The following is a 19607-nucleotide window of genomic DNA, read 5'->3' as shown; positions in this document are numbered from 1 at the left end:
AAATATTTGGTGTGAGAAAATGTTATCAAAAATATATAGATATGTTGTTTTGAGTGTATCTTTCAAACGTATCACAGAAAACATACTGAAAGCAATCTATTTGTATTCTAAAGAGGGATTTAAATAAAATAATGATCAGAATACTACTAATGATAAGAAAATAAGTAATAAGCAAATGGTTACAGGCAAAAAATAATACATTTGTTATTAATTAGGTAGATGTGAAAGGTAGATATAAAGAAAAATGAACTGCTTATAACAGTAGTAATAAAAAACTGAATAAAGTTACTAACTAATTTCACCGATTGGTGTAATACTAAGCCATAATTCTTGAGTGAATTGGTATAATTCATCTGAAACTGAAACTTTATATTGTGTTGGTTTAGTTATACGTTTATAATCTGATCTTAGAGTGTTTAATTCTTTCATAGCATATTCTCTAGATTCATCCAATGTTGGCAATGGTTTAACTAACTGTAATTGGTTAACAAGAAGCAAAGAGAGAGAATGAGTGGGTGAGATGAAATGAAGATAATTTTAATGACATTATTATAGTACATGTATATACACGTATTAGCGTTGCAAACAATTACTCAATAATACTTCGTCTAGTTTATATAATCTGATGCAGTTCACCCAATAAATTCGCAAACTGAAGTGATGAAAATTTTAATTTACAAAATTTGGAATACAGCAATCTTACCTCTCTTTAAAGTACTGCCTATTCGTGGCAATATACTCATATTATCACCGTTTATATTGTTCAACGCATAACGCTTGATGTTGCATTATTGAGTAATAACTCATCATCTATTTCATGAAAACTGGAAGTTTGAGAAGCCCTACTAGTCAGTTCAAAGTTCGGTCCTTCCCAAGTTTAAAATCAGGCATTAGCAACTTTACGAACAGTTTAAGAGTAAGATACCCAGCCTCAAACTGTTTGCTAGAATCATGTATACAGACGATTTTTCGAAATCCGGCTCACCACGAACCATACAAACAGGATGCCCAGGAGACTACAGACATTTGATGTTTTTCAAGAACAAAAGAGAGTGACGATCTTCAACAACTAACAAACTCAGTAGGCCAGTTCTCAGATTTATCGTAAAGGTCATGTTCTTTTCAACAGAAATGGAGTGAACGTCACGATCGGATACATGTTGGAACATTTGCACTAGTCAGGTTTGTTATAGGAATTGCATGTAACAATGGCTACGGATTTCTGTGATTCTATTAGCTAATTCAAATCCATTACTATTTTGCGTTATATTTCCATATTCTTTCCTAACATCTTATTCAAACAAACAGATTTTTAAAGGTGTTTAATATTATCCTGACAAATTCCTTCATACTACTTTAGTGGCCCGATATCTGACTAGTTAGATCGTATGCTGATTGATATCAGATTATACATGCCACCAATCGTCGCATATTTTTATCGACCTAAATCGCTTTAGTGAATGACGGAATTAATCAAGTCGAACACGAGAATAAATTTTGAATACGTATATTTCACACACTTATTGATCCGAACAGATAATCAGAGAAACGAAGTGATGTGCAATGGAGAAGGCGAGTGAACCAACTCGTTTTGATTAAGCGTGACTCAATAAATTCAGACAAAAATAAGTTACAGATACGTGATGAATAGGGTAAGCAATTAACACACACGGTCATATAAAGAAGGGTCAGATTTATAAGCGATTAAATGACAAGATCAAAATGTGGTTTGAGAAAAATGAATAAATCGGTCTGTACAGCAGCTAGAATAATCTATGTGGGCTTGACATAGTACTAGACACTACACTACCATAAATATACAGAATAAAAATATGACAAAAAATAGAATATACTGACAGCCTTGAGTTGAAAAATTAGAATTTAGATAACTCATGTATTTTGAGCGAAATCTAGAAATCAGTGATATATAACGTGTACGTCAATACTTACGAAGTCGAAATTGGCAATATTTGGTTGTAAGATGTTTGAAATCGATGAACATATTTGTTATGCAACCAAAAAAGTGAATTTTAGATGGTGCATAATCTAAATTAAACAGTATACCTGCACCAGCAGCAGACTGTTTTCCAGAGTAATTGATATCGTTCATTGCGTAATCAAGAGTGTTTAGTGAAGCTAGATAATCTTCTCTCGTTATTAATTTCACTTTATATACCAACCCTAAGTTTCTCAATATTGTAAACAGGAAGTTAGTATGTCAGTGAATTATAGCTGATGTCGATTCGTATTGAAAACTCTGACCCTGATTTATAAACCTAACTCAAACTCCAGTTTAACTCTTGATACTTGATCCTGATCTTTTTGCACTATAGTTGATGTCAGTCGGTGATGAAAACTCTATGGAGTGATAAACCTAGCTCACAACACTAAACTGACTCCTAATATGTATGCATATATATAAACTTACCCTTTTTGTTTACCACAAGGGATAGTTTGACTTGTGAAGGTTAATTATTACGACCAAAGCTGTTATAACACTGTTATTTCATTACTTTGTATTGTTAATTGTTTTATAATAAAGCACAGTTTCCTGATTGGCTGATAAATCCCCCAAGGTCGTCAGTATATTATACTCTTACCAAAAACAGTTGTGGTAATAATTAATTAAAGATAAGTAAATGATTTTAAATTACTTTTCCACAATTCCAATATAACTTGAGTAATTGCTTAACTCTTCCAGGTACAACGAAAACACGTTTCGATGCTTGAGTTGGATGTCTACAAAGAATACGTTCATTAACTTTTGGAGCATCTTCATACGAACGTTTCATTAAATCCAGTAAAGCTTCACCTACATTAAAACACGGAAAATTGAACTCATGAAAAATTTCGAATAATAAAAAAAGAAAACGTGTATAGATATCCTGTCTTGATTGGGTCCTCTAAACAGTGAACGCCAATGTTAGGGTCGATTGAAATCAAATATGTATAACACTAAATAAATGGCTCAATGATATAGTGGCCACTGTGAAACTTTTCATCGATAAGTTATATTTAATGTAGCGTCGTATTCGCGCACTGTTAAAGAGTAGAGAAGTAGAAGAAATTAATAATGATGAAATTGAAAAATTCACTAGCATTTAGTCGTCAGTATCTTAATTCTGAATGTCTAGTTAGTGAGAAGATTGAATGGAAAATTAGAACAAGATATTAATAACGAGATAATATCATCCAAAAATTAGACATATTTTACCGTTCTAAGATGCAAAAGGAACTTAATGATGAGAAGAGCTAAGTCTTCGTGTTTTAAAAACAACTTTATATAATCACTTTCGAAAGTACCATGACCTATAATTTCAGTTAGATGTTAATTCAAGAGACTATAACACTTTCTAGACGACAGTGCATTTCTGCACTTGCAGTCTTCTTCTAACTGCAATATAATTTTGTTAATATCTTTTTTTACTATCTATGAAGATTTGAACTCTGAACGAGATAGTTCAGATCTCTGAAAAACCGATTTTAACTTGATTAATAAATACTATTTTTAGATATTATTACCTAATCTCCCTCATACTTTTAATTTCGTGCCTAACTATTCATCATTACTTTCATAAATAGTTCTGAACATGGAATACTATTAAAGAATATATCAAGGTACGATTTTACTACTTATAACTATAATGAGTACAATGAAACATAGAGCGAAAACGTCATGAACAGAAAGCGTTTGCGTCAAAAAAACGTAACTCGCCTTGCTGACTATATAAACGATAAACTACTTTTTTTCCTGGTAAAGTAAGCTTTTCAAAATCAGCACTAAGTTTCATTGTTGGAGTTCCATTAATTTCAACAAGTTTATATACACATCCTAAGGCTGGTTGCTTTTGACAGGTGACTAAATTTGTTCCAACACAAAATGCATCAATTGAATGATCCTGAGAATGGAAAATACAATAGATCAAAATGCTTTGAATCAATAGGGCAAAAAACTAGGCAGCTACTCACCGAAGACAATTGGAGATGATCACGCAACATCGTGGATTGGTTGACGTCAGGCACATACACCATTAAATGCTGGCTCAGTGGTTTAAGGTTAAGAGTTCGCCACAAGACTTGAAGGTCCTGGGTTTGATTACCTGTGGTGAGGTCGTGGGTGAATAGTGTTAATGAGTTTCGTACTAAGAGGAAATAGCTTTCCAGTCTTCCCTGGTTTTCAGTGGATATCTAACTTAGGTCTGTCCGTAATATCAATGACGGGGAATGCCTAAACATTTGATGATTTGAATAATACCCAAAAAAGGATAATGGACATAACACGTACGAGCTAAAAGTATCAGACTACCTCCAGAAAATTTTACATAGAAATAAAAAATCAATGTACACAAATCAGTATATAAAACAGGTATGGAATTTATTTATGTAAAATGCAGTGTCTGTTTAACGATGAAATATGAACTAGAATGAATAGATAACAGAAAATGGAAGCATTTCTTCGTAATTCAATTCTCAAAAGCAATCAATATTGAAAAAACAGAAATGGAAGACACAGAAAGAAGAAAATAATGACAAAATATTTGAACCTTAGATTGGTCTGTGATATCGGAAAATAATTACAAGGTTCTAAAGTAAGTTGACATTTTTAAACTTTGCCAAGTCAGCATTTTATGTACTACACATACCGACCTATAACGATCGAAAACAGCTTTCATATGAACATAACTTAATGATGCACGATTATTTCACATTATTTACCATTGTAACAATAGCTCAAAGTAGCTAGCTTCTATTAATCAGTCTTCTGGGTATATCCACAAGTATTTCCACTAACAATATCTCACCTTTAGTTCTAAGTATTCACAAAGCCGGTCAGTCATCCACAACGTAGGACCAGTCACATATATGCATAGAACCAAGTTACCATACCTCATTAGCACAACAAAATGAATGCTAAATTCATAGAAAAAGTTACTTCAATGGTAGTAAAAAACATTTCATATAAAGATGATACAGGGAGAAAGCATTAGTTCGTAAAAAGAGAGGTATATAGTAACTTTAATCCCGCAGTTTAAGGGAAGATAAAGAGTGTATACACCGACGCCATTGTGATCGATTCTGAGCCATATCACGCAGCCTCTAGCCGTCCGTTACAATAGTCGCGTGGACCCCAACCAGGTAGTCTGCATCTGTCAACATGGCTCAGACCAGAAACTAGTGACTTTATGGATTGATACCACGTTTACATTTGGCCGCCCCTCACTTTCTTCCAACCATCCCCCACACTAGTCAGCATAGCGCGTCGTGGTAATCAGTGTTCAGGCATACGTAACACGTGGCCTAACCATCTCAGTCGATGAAGATTCATGACCTCATCAACTGATTTACCATCATTCCCTAATACCCTGCGTCTAAACCTCACTATTACTTACCCGGTGATCCCATTAGATCCGAGCAATATTTTTAAGACATCTGTGATCAAATACTAGTGACTTACGAGTACCCTCTACTCTTAATGGTCACGTTTCGCAGCTGTAAAGTAAAACAGAACGAACTGCTCTGCAGTATACTCGTCCCTTAATTGATAGGCGGATATCTCGCCTTCATCATACGTGACATAAGTTGGCAAAAGCCAAATGCGCTTTCTGGATCCGTGTAGAGATTTCGTCAGACATCAACCCATTGGGTTTGATCAGACTACCAAGGTAAGTGAAGTTGTCAACGCGTTCGACTACTTCACTTCCTATCATTAGTCCGGGTGTTGATGCAGGCCAATCCTGAAGCAACAATTTGTATTTAGAGGGTGAGAAACGCATTCCAAACATCCTGCCATTTTTGCTCAGTGCTATCAAAAGACTGCATTTTATCAGCGTCTCCACCAAACAGGATTGTCATCTGAGTATTTTACAGACCTGAACGGATTCGTTAAGCTAGATTACCAGATGGTGACGGGATATAACTGATTTTTTGGCATTATACCGATAAACATCGTAAAACCAACATAATCGATTGAAGCTCAGTATACTTTGAATTAATTTTCACTGAAACAATGAGGAAATTTCCTCTCATTTCTAAAAACGTGTTAAATCATATCCACCATTTATATAATGGTGTTTATAGTCAAACGAGACCTGATTCATAAACAGAGTTTAGCGAATGACTTTTGGGTTGTTGATCTAATGTTAAAACTCAACAGACCACAAGGTATCATCAAAAATAACGTCTAATTGGCAAAAAAACAACGACCAAACTACAATAGTCAAGTACACTTATGTATTTACTTATGTAACAGGTCGGCAGATTACGAAACTTTTGAAAAATAGAAGTCATATTTGTAGTTTACTATCAAAAAACTGATGAGTACATTATAAAGCTGATAATATTGAGATAGGTGAATTGAGAGTTTTATGAAATATGGAATTATTCATTTTGTATATTAGATAAAATACAAAAATGTGAATATAACTGATAGATCTTAACAATAAACATGGAACCCATGAATATTTTCGGTGAAATCGAAAACAATTTCCTGATTACAAACATTGCTCCGAAAGTGCATATTATTGCAAACGTGCGATTCACACTCGCATCATCACTTTTAATGACGCTACCTCATATAGTAGACAGAATACAGTAGAGTGAAGTGGTGAACAGCACCCACACACTCCCAGTGATAAGTTTTTCCTTCTATATATCACTCGCGTCTTGAATGGAGTAGACTGGAAAACGCTAAAAAAGCGTTTTGCAGTTGTTCATAATTTCTTTCAGAAACCAAACTATAAAGGTTGATGGAGATCTTCGAATATATGAAGGGTCCAATTTACCATTAAACTCAATGAATCAAAATGTAACAGACATTCTTTTTATCATCAGTCATTTAATTAACCAATCTCATCTCTGAATAGTTCTACATACACACCTTGATATAGTCTTCTTTAAAAAATAAGAAACACCGTGCTAGTAAACTACAAATAATAGTTCATTTTAAATTGAATTTCCAAGGTTAAATTGAAGGTTATTAAAGTATGTCAAAAAACACTAAGTCAAATTCAAGTACCCTATCGTCTAAACATAACCCATCTATGAATAGATGAAAGCTATTTTTTTCTGTTTTGCCTATTAACCACTCAACTTAACTACATAGATTCACTCTTAAGAATATGAAAAATACAGAACACAGTATACGCTCGAAATACAACTTGCATAGATATAAACTGTAATCCAAATTCTTTTACTGAACGACTGTATTGATTATGATACATATTAACCGACGATAGATACGAAAAAGTTATGTCACTTTTTTTAGTTACTTTGATAAGTATCTTGGGTTTTCAGCTGTCTTAAAGAATCAGCTCGTATGAACAATTGAAATAACAGTAAACAAAAAACTATTCAACACTATCATTTGTCTGCATATACTTGAAACATAGAAAAGTTGGTTCTCAGTAAGGGGTTGTTGAAATTGATGGATTTTACTGAGACCATGGACATGTCCAAGTTAGACAACCATTGGAAACCTGGAACCACTGAACTCCTATTTCATCCTGGTAACTTGTTTATTTGAAAACAATTTCACTTTCATCTAACAATATTCATAAATATAAACTAATTTATTTATAAGGTTCGCATGATTGACGAAGTAAGAATGTAGTTGACTGAATATTGAGTAGTGACTAATGTCGTATTAGTCTAGTCCTTTAGTGCTGGTTGAATTCTATCGATTGGATTGGAGTATGATCACTGGTTTTAGAGACTTGAAATCTCGTGGATTACATGGTAAATATTTCACTATTATGGGAGGTTAGCAGCTAATTGAACAGTTCAAGGGTAATGTATCGAAATTTGAAGTTGAGATAATGCAGGCATAGATTTCTCAGGGTTACAGATACGCCTTGGTGACAAATGTCAACTACCACGAAACCTAGATCGAGCGGGGTTTCCTTTTGACCACCTCCAACCACTTAGCGAAGCATGCTTTAAAAGGTGTGAACAACTAACAACCATTCATAAATTCAAAAAGGAAAAAACAACAGTACTTTTAGAAAAATTACATATAAGAAACTTCTATTTATCTTTTTTTCTTAATAAATTCACATACTTGTTGATTAAAAGAATGTAATGTATCTTCGTTCAAATCATTGCTGGCAAGTATTTGAAGTTGTGCAAACCAAGGTAAATTATAACTACAAGGAATGAAAATAAAAAAATAAAACAATAGCCAAATTACCTTCTGAAATTATTCAACTGATTACAGCAACATTTGTGTTACTCACTAATGCCCGTCTGTAGCAACCAATAAAATTATGAGCATGAATTTGGTTAATTTGGGTAACCAAGTAGTAACACTAACTCTTACACAAAATCTATTTGTTATAACGTATCAATTTGCCCTCTTAATATATATGTATATGTCCAATGATACAGGAAATACGTACGAGCAGTCTTGGGTGCTATTCGGTCCTTCCTATCTGCCTAGCCCAGCCGTTAAGTCCAGAACACAAATAACAGCCTCGGCAATATGAATCATTATTTACAAGCATACTGGGTTATATATACTAACCAAACAGACCACACATATCAAAAATAGAAAAATAACATTTGTACAGTAATTGGCCAGTGTGGCTGTAGCTAGGGGGAAAGTAATCAATAATAATAGTTCCAAGGTCAAACTAAAGGTTATGATAAGAGGAACACAGAAACGATTAGGTCACTTATTTAACAACTATCCAATAGGAATAGGCGTATTACATTTGTCCATAAATGGACCTCAGATTTACGATTCATAATTCGCCAGGGGATATAACACTATTCTTAAAGGTTGAGTAAACCAACTTATACTATATTTCCCATTCGAATTAATTTAATTAGGTAGTAGTGTAGGTTCGAAATTATGATAGTTAGTAGATAACAATATGGAGTAAAAGTATACTTGAGAGGTGAGTCGATCAGGATCGAGAATGAGACTTTTAGGTTTTTGTGAAAATTTAAAACATAATGTATGACGAGCAGTAGAAGTACTTTTAATCAAAACGCTTAAAATGATTGTAAAAAAAAATCAATTGAAACCATAGAGTAAAAATAATAGTGTTGAACGTATTTAATGCCTGATTCTGTCTCGTTAGACTGCATATAACAAGCAAATCGACACTGTCCCTAAATCCTAATCCTGAACCCTTAATCTTGAGACGAACAGCCTGGTGGCACTACACTTTATGTTCATACTAGTCAGATACCGCCTCTTGTATTTTTGAGCGAGATTCATACATCCATATGGTTACAGAGCATTTCTACATAGTAGCTGATTTCAGTTCGTGACTAAAACCTCAGCCCTAAACCCCTAAGCTTAACTGTGACTTTGAACAATGTAGGGACTCTCAGAAATCTATTTGGGTCTTTTTAAAGCTTCCAGAAGACGGACAGTTCGTACTCATAAAGGTTAAATTATATGTCGTTGTTTTTTTCCGATTTACAGAGAGTAAACGGTAAACGACATTAACAGACTGATAAATATGTAAAATCAGTTCACGCTATGCAATATTATTATCCTTTCCATAGACTATTCATTTACAAAAGCTGTTTTCTAATTGTCTAAGAACTGGCTGAAAATTCATCGCGGTTGTTTTAAGCTCGCCCCTAAATGGTACTTTTATCACAATATGAAAAGAGGAATCACAACAATAACACGGTCAATAGTCCCTTGTCAGTTCTAAGCAACGTACATATAAGGATTGCTTCAAGCTGCCACGCCACATTAGCACAGCGAGTTGAAATTAACAAGACAAACACCAGAGTAGGGGAATTCGGTAAAAGAATCAGAGGCAACAGGAAAAAATAAGCATAGACAATATGATTCAAGAAGAAAGGATGCCTACATGAAATTAAAGGAAATATAAGGTAGTTTTAAAACCAAAGGTCTAAGGTAAAACAAAAAATGAGTGCATCTATTTTATCATAACCAATTCTAAGCATTCAGGTCACATAATTTCTTCAACCACTGGTTGCAATAATCACGCACACCCCAAACAAGTAGTCTTCACCTATTAACATGACACCATTGTTTTATGGGCTGATGCTATGTTTTGGTTTGGCGGCCCTTAAATATTTTTAACTTCTGCATCAGCAAATATCACGCATCGAGGTGGGCAGTAATTAAGTGTACCGTGAAACGCTAGAAGTACTCTTATGTTGATAATTGTTAAGTCGGCTTACAATAAACTCTATCAGAGCCTCCAGAGAGGCTCATAAAGAGCCCAACCAATCAGCGATTAGTTAGAAGCTATGCTACTAAAATAACGAGGTCCTGATTGGCTGTTAACATACTGTTACTATGGGATCTCAAGGTCTTTTAGTTACTATAAAACCCCTGTTTTTCTGTACATAATTGAATCTTGTAGTAAAGCGATTTCTCTGATACTCGTGTCTTCTCTCTGGTCTTTCAAGTCGCTGAGTAGTGCTAGCCTGGGGTTATCCGAATAGCTAGGATCCGAATAAAGCGTTCAACCTACGAGACATAACAATAATAATAATAATAATAAACTTTGATGAACATGAAGAAAAAATCTAGATGCTTGAAGTACTAAATCATAGTTCCGAAAATACTAAAATATAAACGATATTTTTATAAAATACAAAAAAGTATCAATTAATTTAATTGAATCTACTCACTGTAAACTGATTAGTTGAAACGCATTACGAATTGTCAATGACAAGTAGGCCATATCACCGCTATCAATACGTATACCAATTGCTTGATAGCCAAATTCATGAAGAGCTAATGCAACTGCACAAAAATTTGGTAAACCTGATCTACAAGATGCACACACAAAAAAATTTACCATAAGTAATCTAAATGTGTTACTTCGACTCCTTCTAAGACTAGATAGTCTTTCAAAAGCAAACAAAAAAAGATGTAAATGATTTACTATATCATCGGACTGTTAAACACCAAGATGGAATCCTATAGACATTTAGAAATTAGCTCGGCGGATATATCACACTTGACCTATTTGATTTTAATGATTTAATCACTGACGTCAATGCAGCCGCAAAGAGAATGATATCATTGGATGTAGGTTTTACTTTCTACAAATGTTCCACCCCCATATGTGATGATCTTGTAAATAATAACCTCGATACTGGCGTTCCAAAACATAAGAAACTTCTCCTACAATGTACCTTCAATTTCCAGTTTAGATTTAATAATAAGTTCTATAGACAAAATAATAGGATTCACCACTAAGTCCTATTCAAGAGTACTTTTTCTTAGTTAATCTGGAGAATACGATGCTTCGACCAACAATTAAGAGCTTTTATTTATGCAGATGTATGGATGACAAGTTCATCATTAGTGACTTCAATCTTATTGTGGATAGATTCATAAGCTGCCTTTTTTGGGAATTTCACACAACTGATTCCCTTTATGAAATTGAATAAATCCAGACCAAACATTGATGCAGACTAATATGGATTCCCTATATTTCGTAGTTTCTCATCAGCTGCTTATAACTATATATGTGTTGAAAGTTAACAGTGAGGTAGGATATAATGTGAAACAATTGACTTAGATGAAAGAAAATCAGAATGACCAAGACTACCAATTATATATATATATATTCTAAAGCTGTCATCAGTCAGTGAAATTCACAATAAAAAGAGGTGAATTAAGAATTTTATTTTCTTGATGTCCTATTAAAATTTGGGCTAGATGATCCGTTACAAAGATTCATACATAAAAAACCAACATGACATTGTCAATATACGAATTTTCAAAGCTGAATTCCATTAAGCAGAGAAAGAACCAGTTTATTCTCTACTTTTGAGAACTAGGAAAACATAATTCTGATATACAATGAACGATGAACTACTCTAACACCGACAAGTAACCATCAAAAACCAGCTATCCGCCCAAGCTTACTGAAGGAAATCTGAAATTAAAACTACAACCTGAAAAACAACACCTACAGCTCTAAAGAAAGTTCTCTTTTTGAAAAAAAGATAGTGCAGCAGAAAATTTGCAGAATAGGTTTGCAAATATTTGAGAAAAACATTTGTGATGGGAAATTGAAAAATAACAACCAAAATTCGAGCAAATCGGTAGTGAAACATTTTTCTGATTGTATTAATCGAAACACTGAACATATCACTACTATTGCAGGACAAGGAGGTGGACAGAAAGAATGCTTATTGAGAGAAATTATAGTGCTCATATAATATATGTAAATACCCTTCGATCATCTTGCGGTATGTTCTGCAATCCATACTATCTTCTCTTCTGGCTTTAAAGTGTTCTACCTATGCCATGCTTTTGCCATACTGAAACTCTTCTCTCTATCTGACTACTGTGACAGCTACGACGCCACGTACCGCTACATACTATTAACCAGTAGTCTTGCTAGTAGTATTCACCATATCTATTTATTTATTTCAACAAATAAATATTGGCACAAAGGGGCACAGAATACATATGCACCGAACAAGTCAATTGATTTATGTGGGGGCTGTGATAGTACCCGAGCGCCCAAACTGAAGCAGGTGGTTTTATTAGGGAGCCACACTCGAAGCCTTTGACCTAAAGGTCTGATCCACAATGCAGTGGAGCATCGTAAGGAGATGCAGTCTCATGGTAGCCGGTGACCAACAATTGATTTATACACCACTTGTTCCCTCAGGATACTGGAGCCCATGTGCACCGTTTGTGTGGAATCAGGGTTTTCCAACTTCCCTAGGTGGACTTTCCGTGTCCACCAACCCGGTTATAGTGCCGGATATTCGCTCTTCGTCCTCTCAATTTCGTAAACAACACCCTCTCCACGAGAAGGCAGTGAGTAGGACTTCCCTGGCAGTGACTGTATGCATGTGGCCATGTGAGAGCATTTCGAGAGAGAGCTGACTCTACCCACTCTCAGCAGTACCACGGCATTTGGAGGCAAGAAGAAAGACGCTATTGGCCATGCTGACGCCGCGCCACTATGGTCGAAGTCCATAATATATAATATTATTTCAGTCCTATATATCGTTTATATGTTGTACGTCGGTACGGTTTATTATTTTTGCTTGTATACTTACGATCGACTTACTCGTATGTCGTTGATATTAAAGACTGAAATTGAACAGTCTCTGTTGGGATGTGTACATTTTCTGCGAATCGCCTCAACATTTCCATTTACTTACAGGTTTTTATTAAAGTTGGACAGTGGATAGCATTAGAATACGGAAAGATCGTTTTATTTTTTTTGGACTCATCAGATGGATGTACCTGGATCTCAGTGTTGACGTTTGCGTTGATGTTATAATACAGTACCTTTCGCTTCACACGCCAGGGTGTTATTCATTGAGCCACCGAATGCATACAGTCACTAGACTATGCCATGAGTATGAATTTTACTTGCAAAGGTTTAAGGTTTCCGTTGATTGAATCGAAAGGCAATGGGTTTGAGTGTCAGTGCAAACATTAATACTGAGATGCAGATACATCTATCTGATGAGTCCCAAGTGGGATAAAACGAGCGCCCTGGATTCCACTATCAGACACTATCCAACTTACAATCGCTTTACCATTTAAAAGGGTGGAGATAACTACACTCCATATTATATTGTGCCGATTTTTTCGCTTTCCCGATGAACTGCCATAGAAATATGATAGATTGTAAAAATACATCTCAGTGGTTGGTAACCTTATTTTGTTGATTTTCTGGGTAGTATTAAAAGGTTAATAACAACCCAATACTGACTAAAACGAAATCTGAATGATTTAATTAGATTTTGGACAATCTAAAACAGGAGAATCCAGGACATAGGTTTTTTCTTACTTTAGATATGTTAGATACATGTAAATTCAATTATATCGACGTTCATACTGAAACTTGAACTCAGAACTCGTCAAATTCAAACGTCACAAAGTTATCATTTATTCAACAGTTATAATATACACATACATTTTGTGCCCGAAAACTTATACAGAGACTTCGTAACTGCTTACTAGTCCCGAAAACTCCTACCCCTTGGACGGTGGACAGGACAAAAAACAAGGGCAGGATGCAGGAAACTTTACTTCCCAATTTATTTTTTGCACAGAAAACAAAGGGCCATATGTGACCTTGAGATCCTGAAAGCTTCGAAATAGTTGTTTGAATTAGTAAAAAATTCGGTAAGCGCCCAACCAGGATGACACACACTTTCTTTTCCTAGAATTCTTTTGGGAGTTTCTAAGAACCTTGATTGATAGAATTACTTTCAGAATTCATTCGGTTCTTTAAAAACAAGTGATCCCCCCCCCAATATACACGTCCCTCACAAGACAACAGAATCGCTTCATTCCATTCTATACATACCAAGAGACACAACAGCAAAAGAGGATGATAAATGACATCATTTACAAAATAAATCGCACCGAATGAAAAATATTACATTAGAAAAACTAGGTCCCCTCTGCACATGAGCATAAATAAACATAAATTAGCAATGAGGTGATATGATGTACTATCACTGATAATAATTAAGGCGGACAACCATGGACACGCATTTGACTGGGGAAGTCAAAGATCTGGATCAGGAGAACTAGGAATCACAGAGGACTTCTAGAACCCAATGTATGAACTCATACGGAAGAGGTCAGTTAGTCAAAAATTCAGGGGATAATAAATAAAGACAGCATGAATATAATGGTAGATGAAGACAAAACCTACGAAGACAGACAATCAAAAACAGGACCGACAGGACGAAGTGATATGACACATGCAAAATGACTGAAAGAAATCTTTTGTATATAAATTGCCCCCAAATGCCATGGTACGGCCGAGAGTGGGGAGAGTCCACTCTCCCTCTCCAAATGCTCTCACATGGCCACGCGTATATAGCCTCTGCCAGGGAAGTCCTACCCACTGCCTTCTCGTGGCAGGGGTGTTGTTCACGAAATTGAGAGGACGAAAAGCGAATGTTCGGCGATTTAACCGGGTTGGTGGACACGGAAAGTCCACCTAGGGAAGTTGGAAAACCCTGATTCCACACAAACGGTGCACATGGGCTCCAGTATCCTGAGGGAACAAGTGGTGTATAAATCAATTGTTGGTCACCGGCTACCATGAGACTGCATCTCCTTACGATGCTCCACTGCCTTGTGGATCAGACCTTCAGGTCAAAGGCTCCAAGTGTGGTCCCCTAAGAAAACCACCTGCTTCAGTTTGGGCACCTGGGCGGTAGTATTCCAGTCCTCACACAAATCAAATGAGATTTGTGTGGCGCATGTGTGTCTGGTGCTTCCTTGTACCAATATTTATTTGTCCAAATAAATAAATAAATAAAATGTGTATAAATTAGGCGCCAAAGATAATGACAATCAAAGCTCCGCAAATGAACGATGTACCTCATAAAATACAACACCAAACATATATATATACATAATTTGTTTTATGGATTCCACTGTTAGCGTCTATTCCAAATATCACTACAGATTTTAAATCCTAGTAATACTGAAATAACCTTTCAAGGAGGGAGATTAAATCCAGAAAGAAAATGAAAAATAAATTAAAATTTAAAACAAAAAAGAAACATACTTTAAGACATCATATGTATCAAGTAAGCCAAGAAATTTCGTCGGAAATGCAACAGCATAATTGGCAAACGCATTTAATTCACCTGGATGTATTTGATCTGATTGGTATTTTAATACACGAGATAAACTAGAGGACCAATACCAACAGCGTTTCAAAAATTCATCCAATTTCAATGGTTGACGGTTTAAATCTAAAAGGTGATCATCATATGAGTTATTTAAATCGGCGGCTTCTCTCTTGAATTTTCCGAAATCATTTATACATTCCTCTTCCTTAGAGCGAAAAGAAACATTTTAACTTTAGGAATATACAACCATAGAGAACAATTATTGTTCATAATCTAATTATGTATGGATAATTCTGTTGAACAGGAAGTAATTATCGTAACTCAAAAGGCAAGACTAATGTATTAACCACTAAGTGTTTGAAACGACAAAAGTTATTAAAGTTACGGTGAGGGAATTAACATTGACTTTATTCCAGCTGATACTAACCATTGATTGTGACAAATAAAAGGGTGTATTCTATATCCCATCATTGAAATTCAAATATAAAGTAATTGATGACAATATGATAATGTCGTTCAGGAGAACGATGAAAGCTCCATGACCAAACTGTCCAGCTCATAGAACGAAACTCCACCAAAAAAATGATAATATCAAAGAGCTCTTTATCGGTAGCCAAAGTTCACATGCAAAGTGCTTTGTTACAGATGAAAAAAACTGTGATGTACAATTTTCTCTAGAAATGCTCTAACTGTTACCACAATAGTCTTCAAGTAATAGCAATTTTTCTAGTAAAATTAAAGACACAGAAGTAAGGCAGAAACCTACATTTAGTAAGTTAATACGATTGCTTTACAGAGATTAATAAGAGAGACTAGATTTGGTACCGATAGCGCATATATGCTCCTAGCTCAAAAAGTAGTGATGTATGAATGTGCTACAAGCACCGGTCACCATGAGAATAACAAACATCTCAAATCAGCTCTCCTATCTTATAGATCGGATATCAGAAAGAAGCACTCGAAAAAGATTGTTTGAGGCAACTGTCTGATTCCATTTTCGCTGCTAAATGGTATGACAATCCATACGGTAAAAATTCATTTACAATGTTTCGTGAAATAAAACTTGTTGTCACATATAACCGTTTTGACAGACTTGCTACTTACATGGGAAGATTGAAAAGCTGACACGAATGAATGTGCATGTGTCCCAACAACTGGAATTCCATATATTTTCCCAGATAAAACATTACTAGTTCCATCATAACCTGTAGTAAAAAGTATGTAGATATAAAGCGAAACGATTTGCTTGGTAAAATATAATTTAGATTATGAAATGAAAGTAAATATTTTTTGTAACCATCAGAAATATCAAGGCTGATCATAAAAAATAAATTTGTTCATAATCTATTATTTGTGATCCAATTTATTCATTACAACCACTACTTGCGGTTAGCGAAACTTGAAGATATAACAGATGCACGTGAATAGCCAAATATTCATATTATCGACACATATTTGTTTTAAATAAGTGATCAAATTTATAGTAACCGATGTCACCTTGTTTATCCCTCAATATGGATGAAATGCTATCGATAACGTGTCAGGATGACCTAACTACTACAATGAAGTGATCTGGATTACACCTTGGAAACTTACTTCCGTTCAGGCAACCTGTCTTCACACAACAAATATGACTTAAATCCTGGCATACGAATCTGTCTACTTGACTATTTAGTTGAATCATATTTCATTACGTAAATATTGTCCTAAATAATTTATGGATCAATGAGTAATTCTATTCTGCTGAAAAGCTATGAATACTAATAACATCGAACCCCTCTTCAAAATCCGAACATGTAGAACGAGAATAATAATAATATCAGTGACTTATTGACAACAATAACAAATAACCATACCTCCTAAATATGCATACTTTGAAGCTGAGAGTGCACCATCTGGTCCTTGAGCACGACGTAAACCAAATTCATATAATTTTTTACTTGGACCACAAGCCAAACGGTAACGGGTAGCATTCGTAGTCACTAGGCTACAGATAAAAATATATGCGTGTACATCGATAAGATACTTAAAAACTACTGTTGTGAATGAGAACACAGGTGAGGACAACCAACTATGTATTTAGCACAAATTACAACGTTACTTGGTAAAATACAAAAACCATGCTATGATACACTATTTGCAAAATGTTCTTCAATTGCCTCAGGCTTCATTGTTCCTGGATTTTCACACAAATTGCTTTTTATTTCTGTTCTTCTCTTCTTGATCTTCTCAATCTTCTGCTGTCAGATATTCTATTCCTTACTCACCATATATACTACTTATGTTGATATCAGTAGCTCACACCACACTCGTCCCCCCTTTTAATAAGCTGTTCTCGCAATCTTTCTGATCGGCGTACCATTGTCTCCTTTGGTGCTGTTCGTGACTCGTGCTCATGATGTTCTTGAAACCATCTCTGTAGTTGACTGGCATTTACACGCTTCTGCTTGTCTTCTCTCCGGATCGTGTAAACTGGGCCGCGTCTCTCCGTGATAATGTACGGTCCCTCCCATTTCGGGATCAGCTTTCCTGACCCTGGTCCTCCTTCAGTGTTAGCTCTCCGTTCTCTACACTTTACCAGGTCCCCCACTCTAAAAGGCTTCCACGCTCTTCTCTGCTGTTCCGCCTTCTTGATGTCTGATATTTGTTTCTTTTTCACGTTCTTTATTGCCTCCGTCCTCTCTTTCCTTAATCTTGTTGCTGTCCACTTCTGCTGCTGTGGCCACGTTTTACTATGCATTGGAAGTCGTGGCTGTCTACCATACATAAGTAGGAAAGGTGATTTCTTGGTTGTTCCTTGGATGGAGGCACGATGCGCCAGCAAAATTAGTGGTAACTCTTTCTCCCAATTCCCTCCTTTAGATGCTAACCATTCCTTTAATGTCCGGTTGTTTCTTTCCGTAAGCCCGTTCGTCTGAGGGTGATACGGTGTAGTTCGTATCCTCTTGATGCCGAACTGCTTTAAACGGGCCTTAAACTCGTCACTTTCAAAACAGGGACCCTGGTCGGTTAGTATCATCTTCGGTACTCCATGACCCGCTACAATGTGCCGGATTATTACTTCGGTCACTGTTTTCGCCCGCTGGTCGGCAATCGGTACAGCGTCGACCCATCGTGTAGCATGTTCCGTCATTACTAGTAAGTATCGGTTGCCGCTATCCGTCTGTGGAAATGGTCCCATCACATCTACCGACCATAGATCACCGACTGCGGTTACTGGGACCGACTGCAATGGCGGTTGCATGTATCTATCGCTTTTCATTAATTGGCACTGCTGGCACGTCAACACATATTGGGCCACATCGTCTCTCATGCCTGGCCAGTATGCACTTTGCCGTAGTAAATCTGTCGTTCTTGCGATACCTGTGTGCGCTACTTGATGGCATTCGTGTATCATCTTACGCCGCCAGTCTTTCGGGATCACAGCCACCCAATTTTTGTCATCATCCTGCCAGACCAGAGCTCCATATGTGTTCACTTTCAGTCTTTCCTTTTGCCGAAGCAACATTATTACCTCCTTGTCCATTGCTCGTTTGTCAACATCTGCCCCCTCTCTTATCACTCTGATTACCTCTCGAAGTTTAGGATCAGATTTCTGTTGCCGGACGAGTTCTAGTGGGTCTCCCTCTATACTGTTCACTGCGTATGCTGTCAATGGAAGCTCGGCTTCCATGTCTGGTCTTGACAGGTAGTCCGCCATTACATTTTCCTTCCCTGGAACATGCCCGATACTGAAGTCATACTCCTGCAGACGTATCATCCATCGCGCCAACTTCCCACGTGGGTCTCGTGCTGTTTGTAGCCACTGCAGAGGTTTATGGTCAGTCTCGATGTGAAATCGTCTACCTAACAGATATGGTCTCCACTTGTCTACTGCCCACACAATCGCTAAACACTCCTTTTCGATCGTTGAATACTTCTGTTCCGCAGGCGTGAGAACGCGACTTGCGTATTCCACCACTCTATTAGACTGACTTAAAACGGCACCTATACCATGGTCACTTGCGTCTGTTGTCACTGTAAACGGTTTC

General features: G+C 36.1%; 1 protein-coding gene across 1 annotated transcript in view; it reads right to left on the bottom strand.

Moving 5' to 3' along the window:
• Positions 1–217: 217 nt before the first annotated feature.
• Positions 218–19607, bottom strand: part of Smp_035460 (putative nicotinate phosphoribosyltransferase) — a gene marked incomplete at its 5' end in the record, with an annotated part of 29597 nt that continues 10207 nt past the window's right edge. The window contains 8 exons of the mRNA XM_018793339.1: positions 218–474; positions 2655–2812; positions 3725–3899; positions 8057–8141; positions 10624–10764; positions 15510–15781; positions 16681–16781; positions 17433–17563. Coding sequence (XP_018647862.1) covers positions 289–474; positions 2655–2812; positions 3725–3899; positions 8057–8141; positions 10624–10764; positions 15510–15781; positions 16681–16781; positions 17433–17563 — 1249 coding nt within the window. The 3' untranslated portion in view covers positions 218–288. The remainder of the gene's footprint in view (positions 475–2654; positions 2813–3724; positions 3900–8056; positions 8142–10623; positions 10765–15509; positions 15782–16680; positions 16782–17432; positions 17564–19607) is intronic.

This window comes from Schistosoma mansoni, chromosome 1, assembly GCF_000237925.1.
Source record: "Schistosoma mansoni strain Puerto Rico chromosome 1, complete genome".
In the NCBI taxonomy this organism is placed as follows: Eukaryota; Metazoa; Platyhelminthes; class Trematoda; order Strigeidida; family Schistosomatidae; genus Schistosoma; species Schistosoma mansoni.
This window is presented reverse-complemented; position numbering and strand designations above follow the sequence as displayed.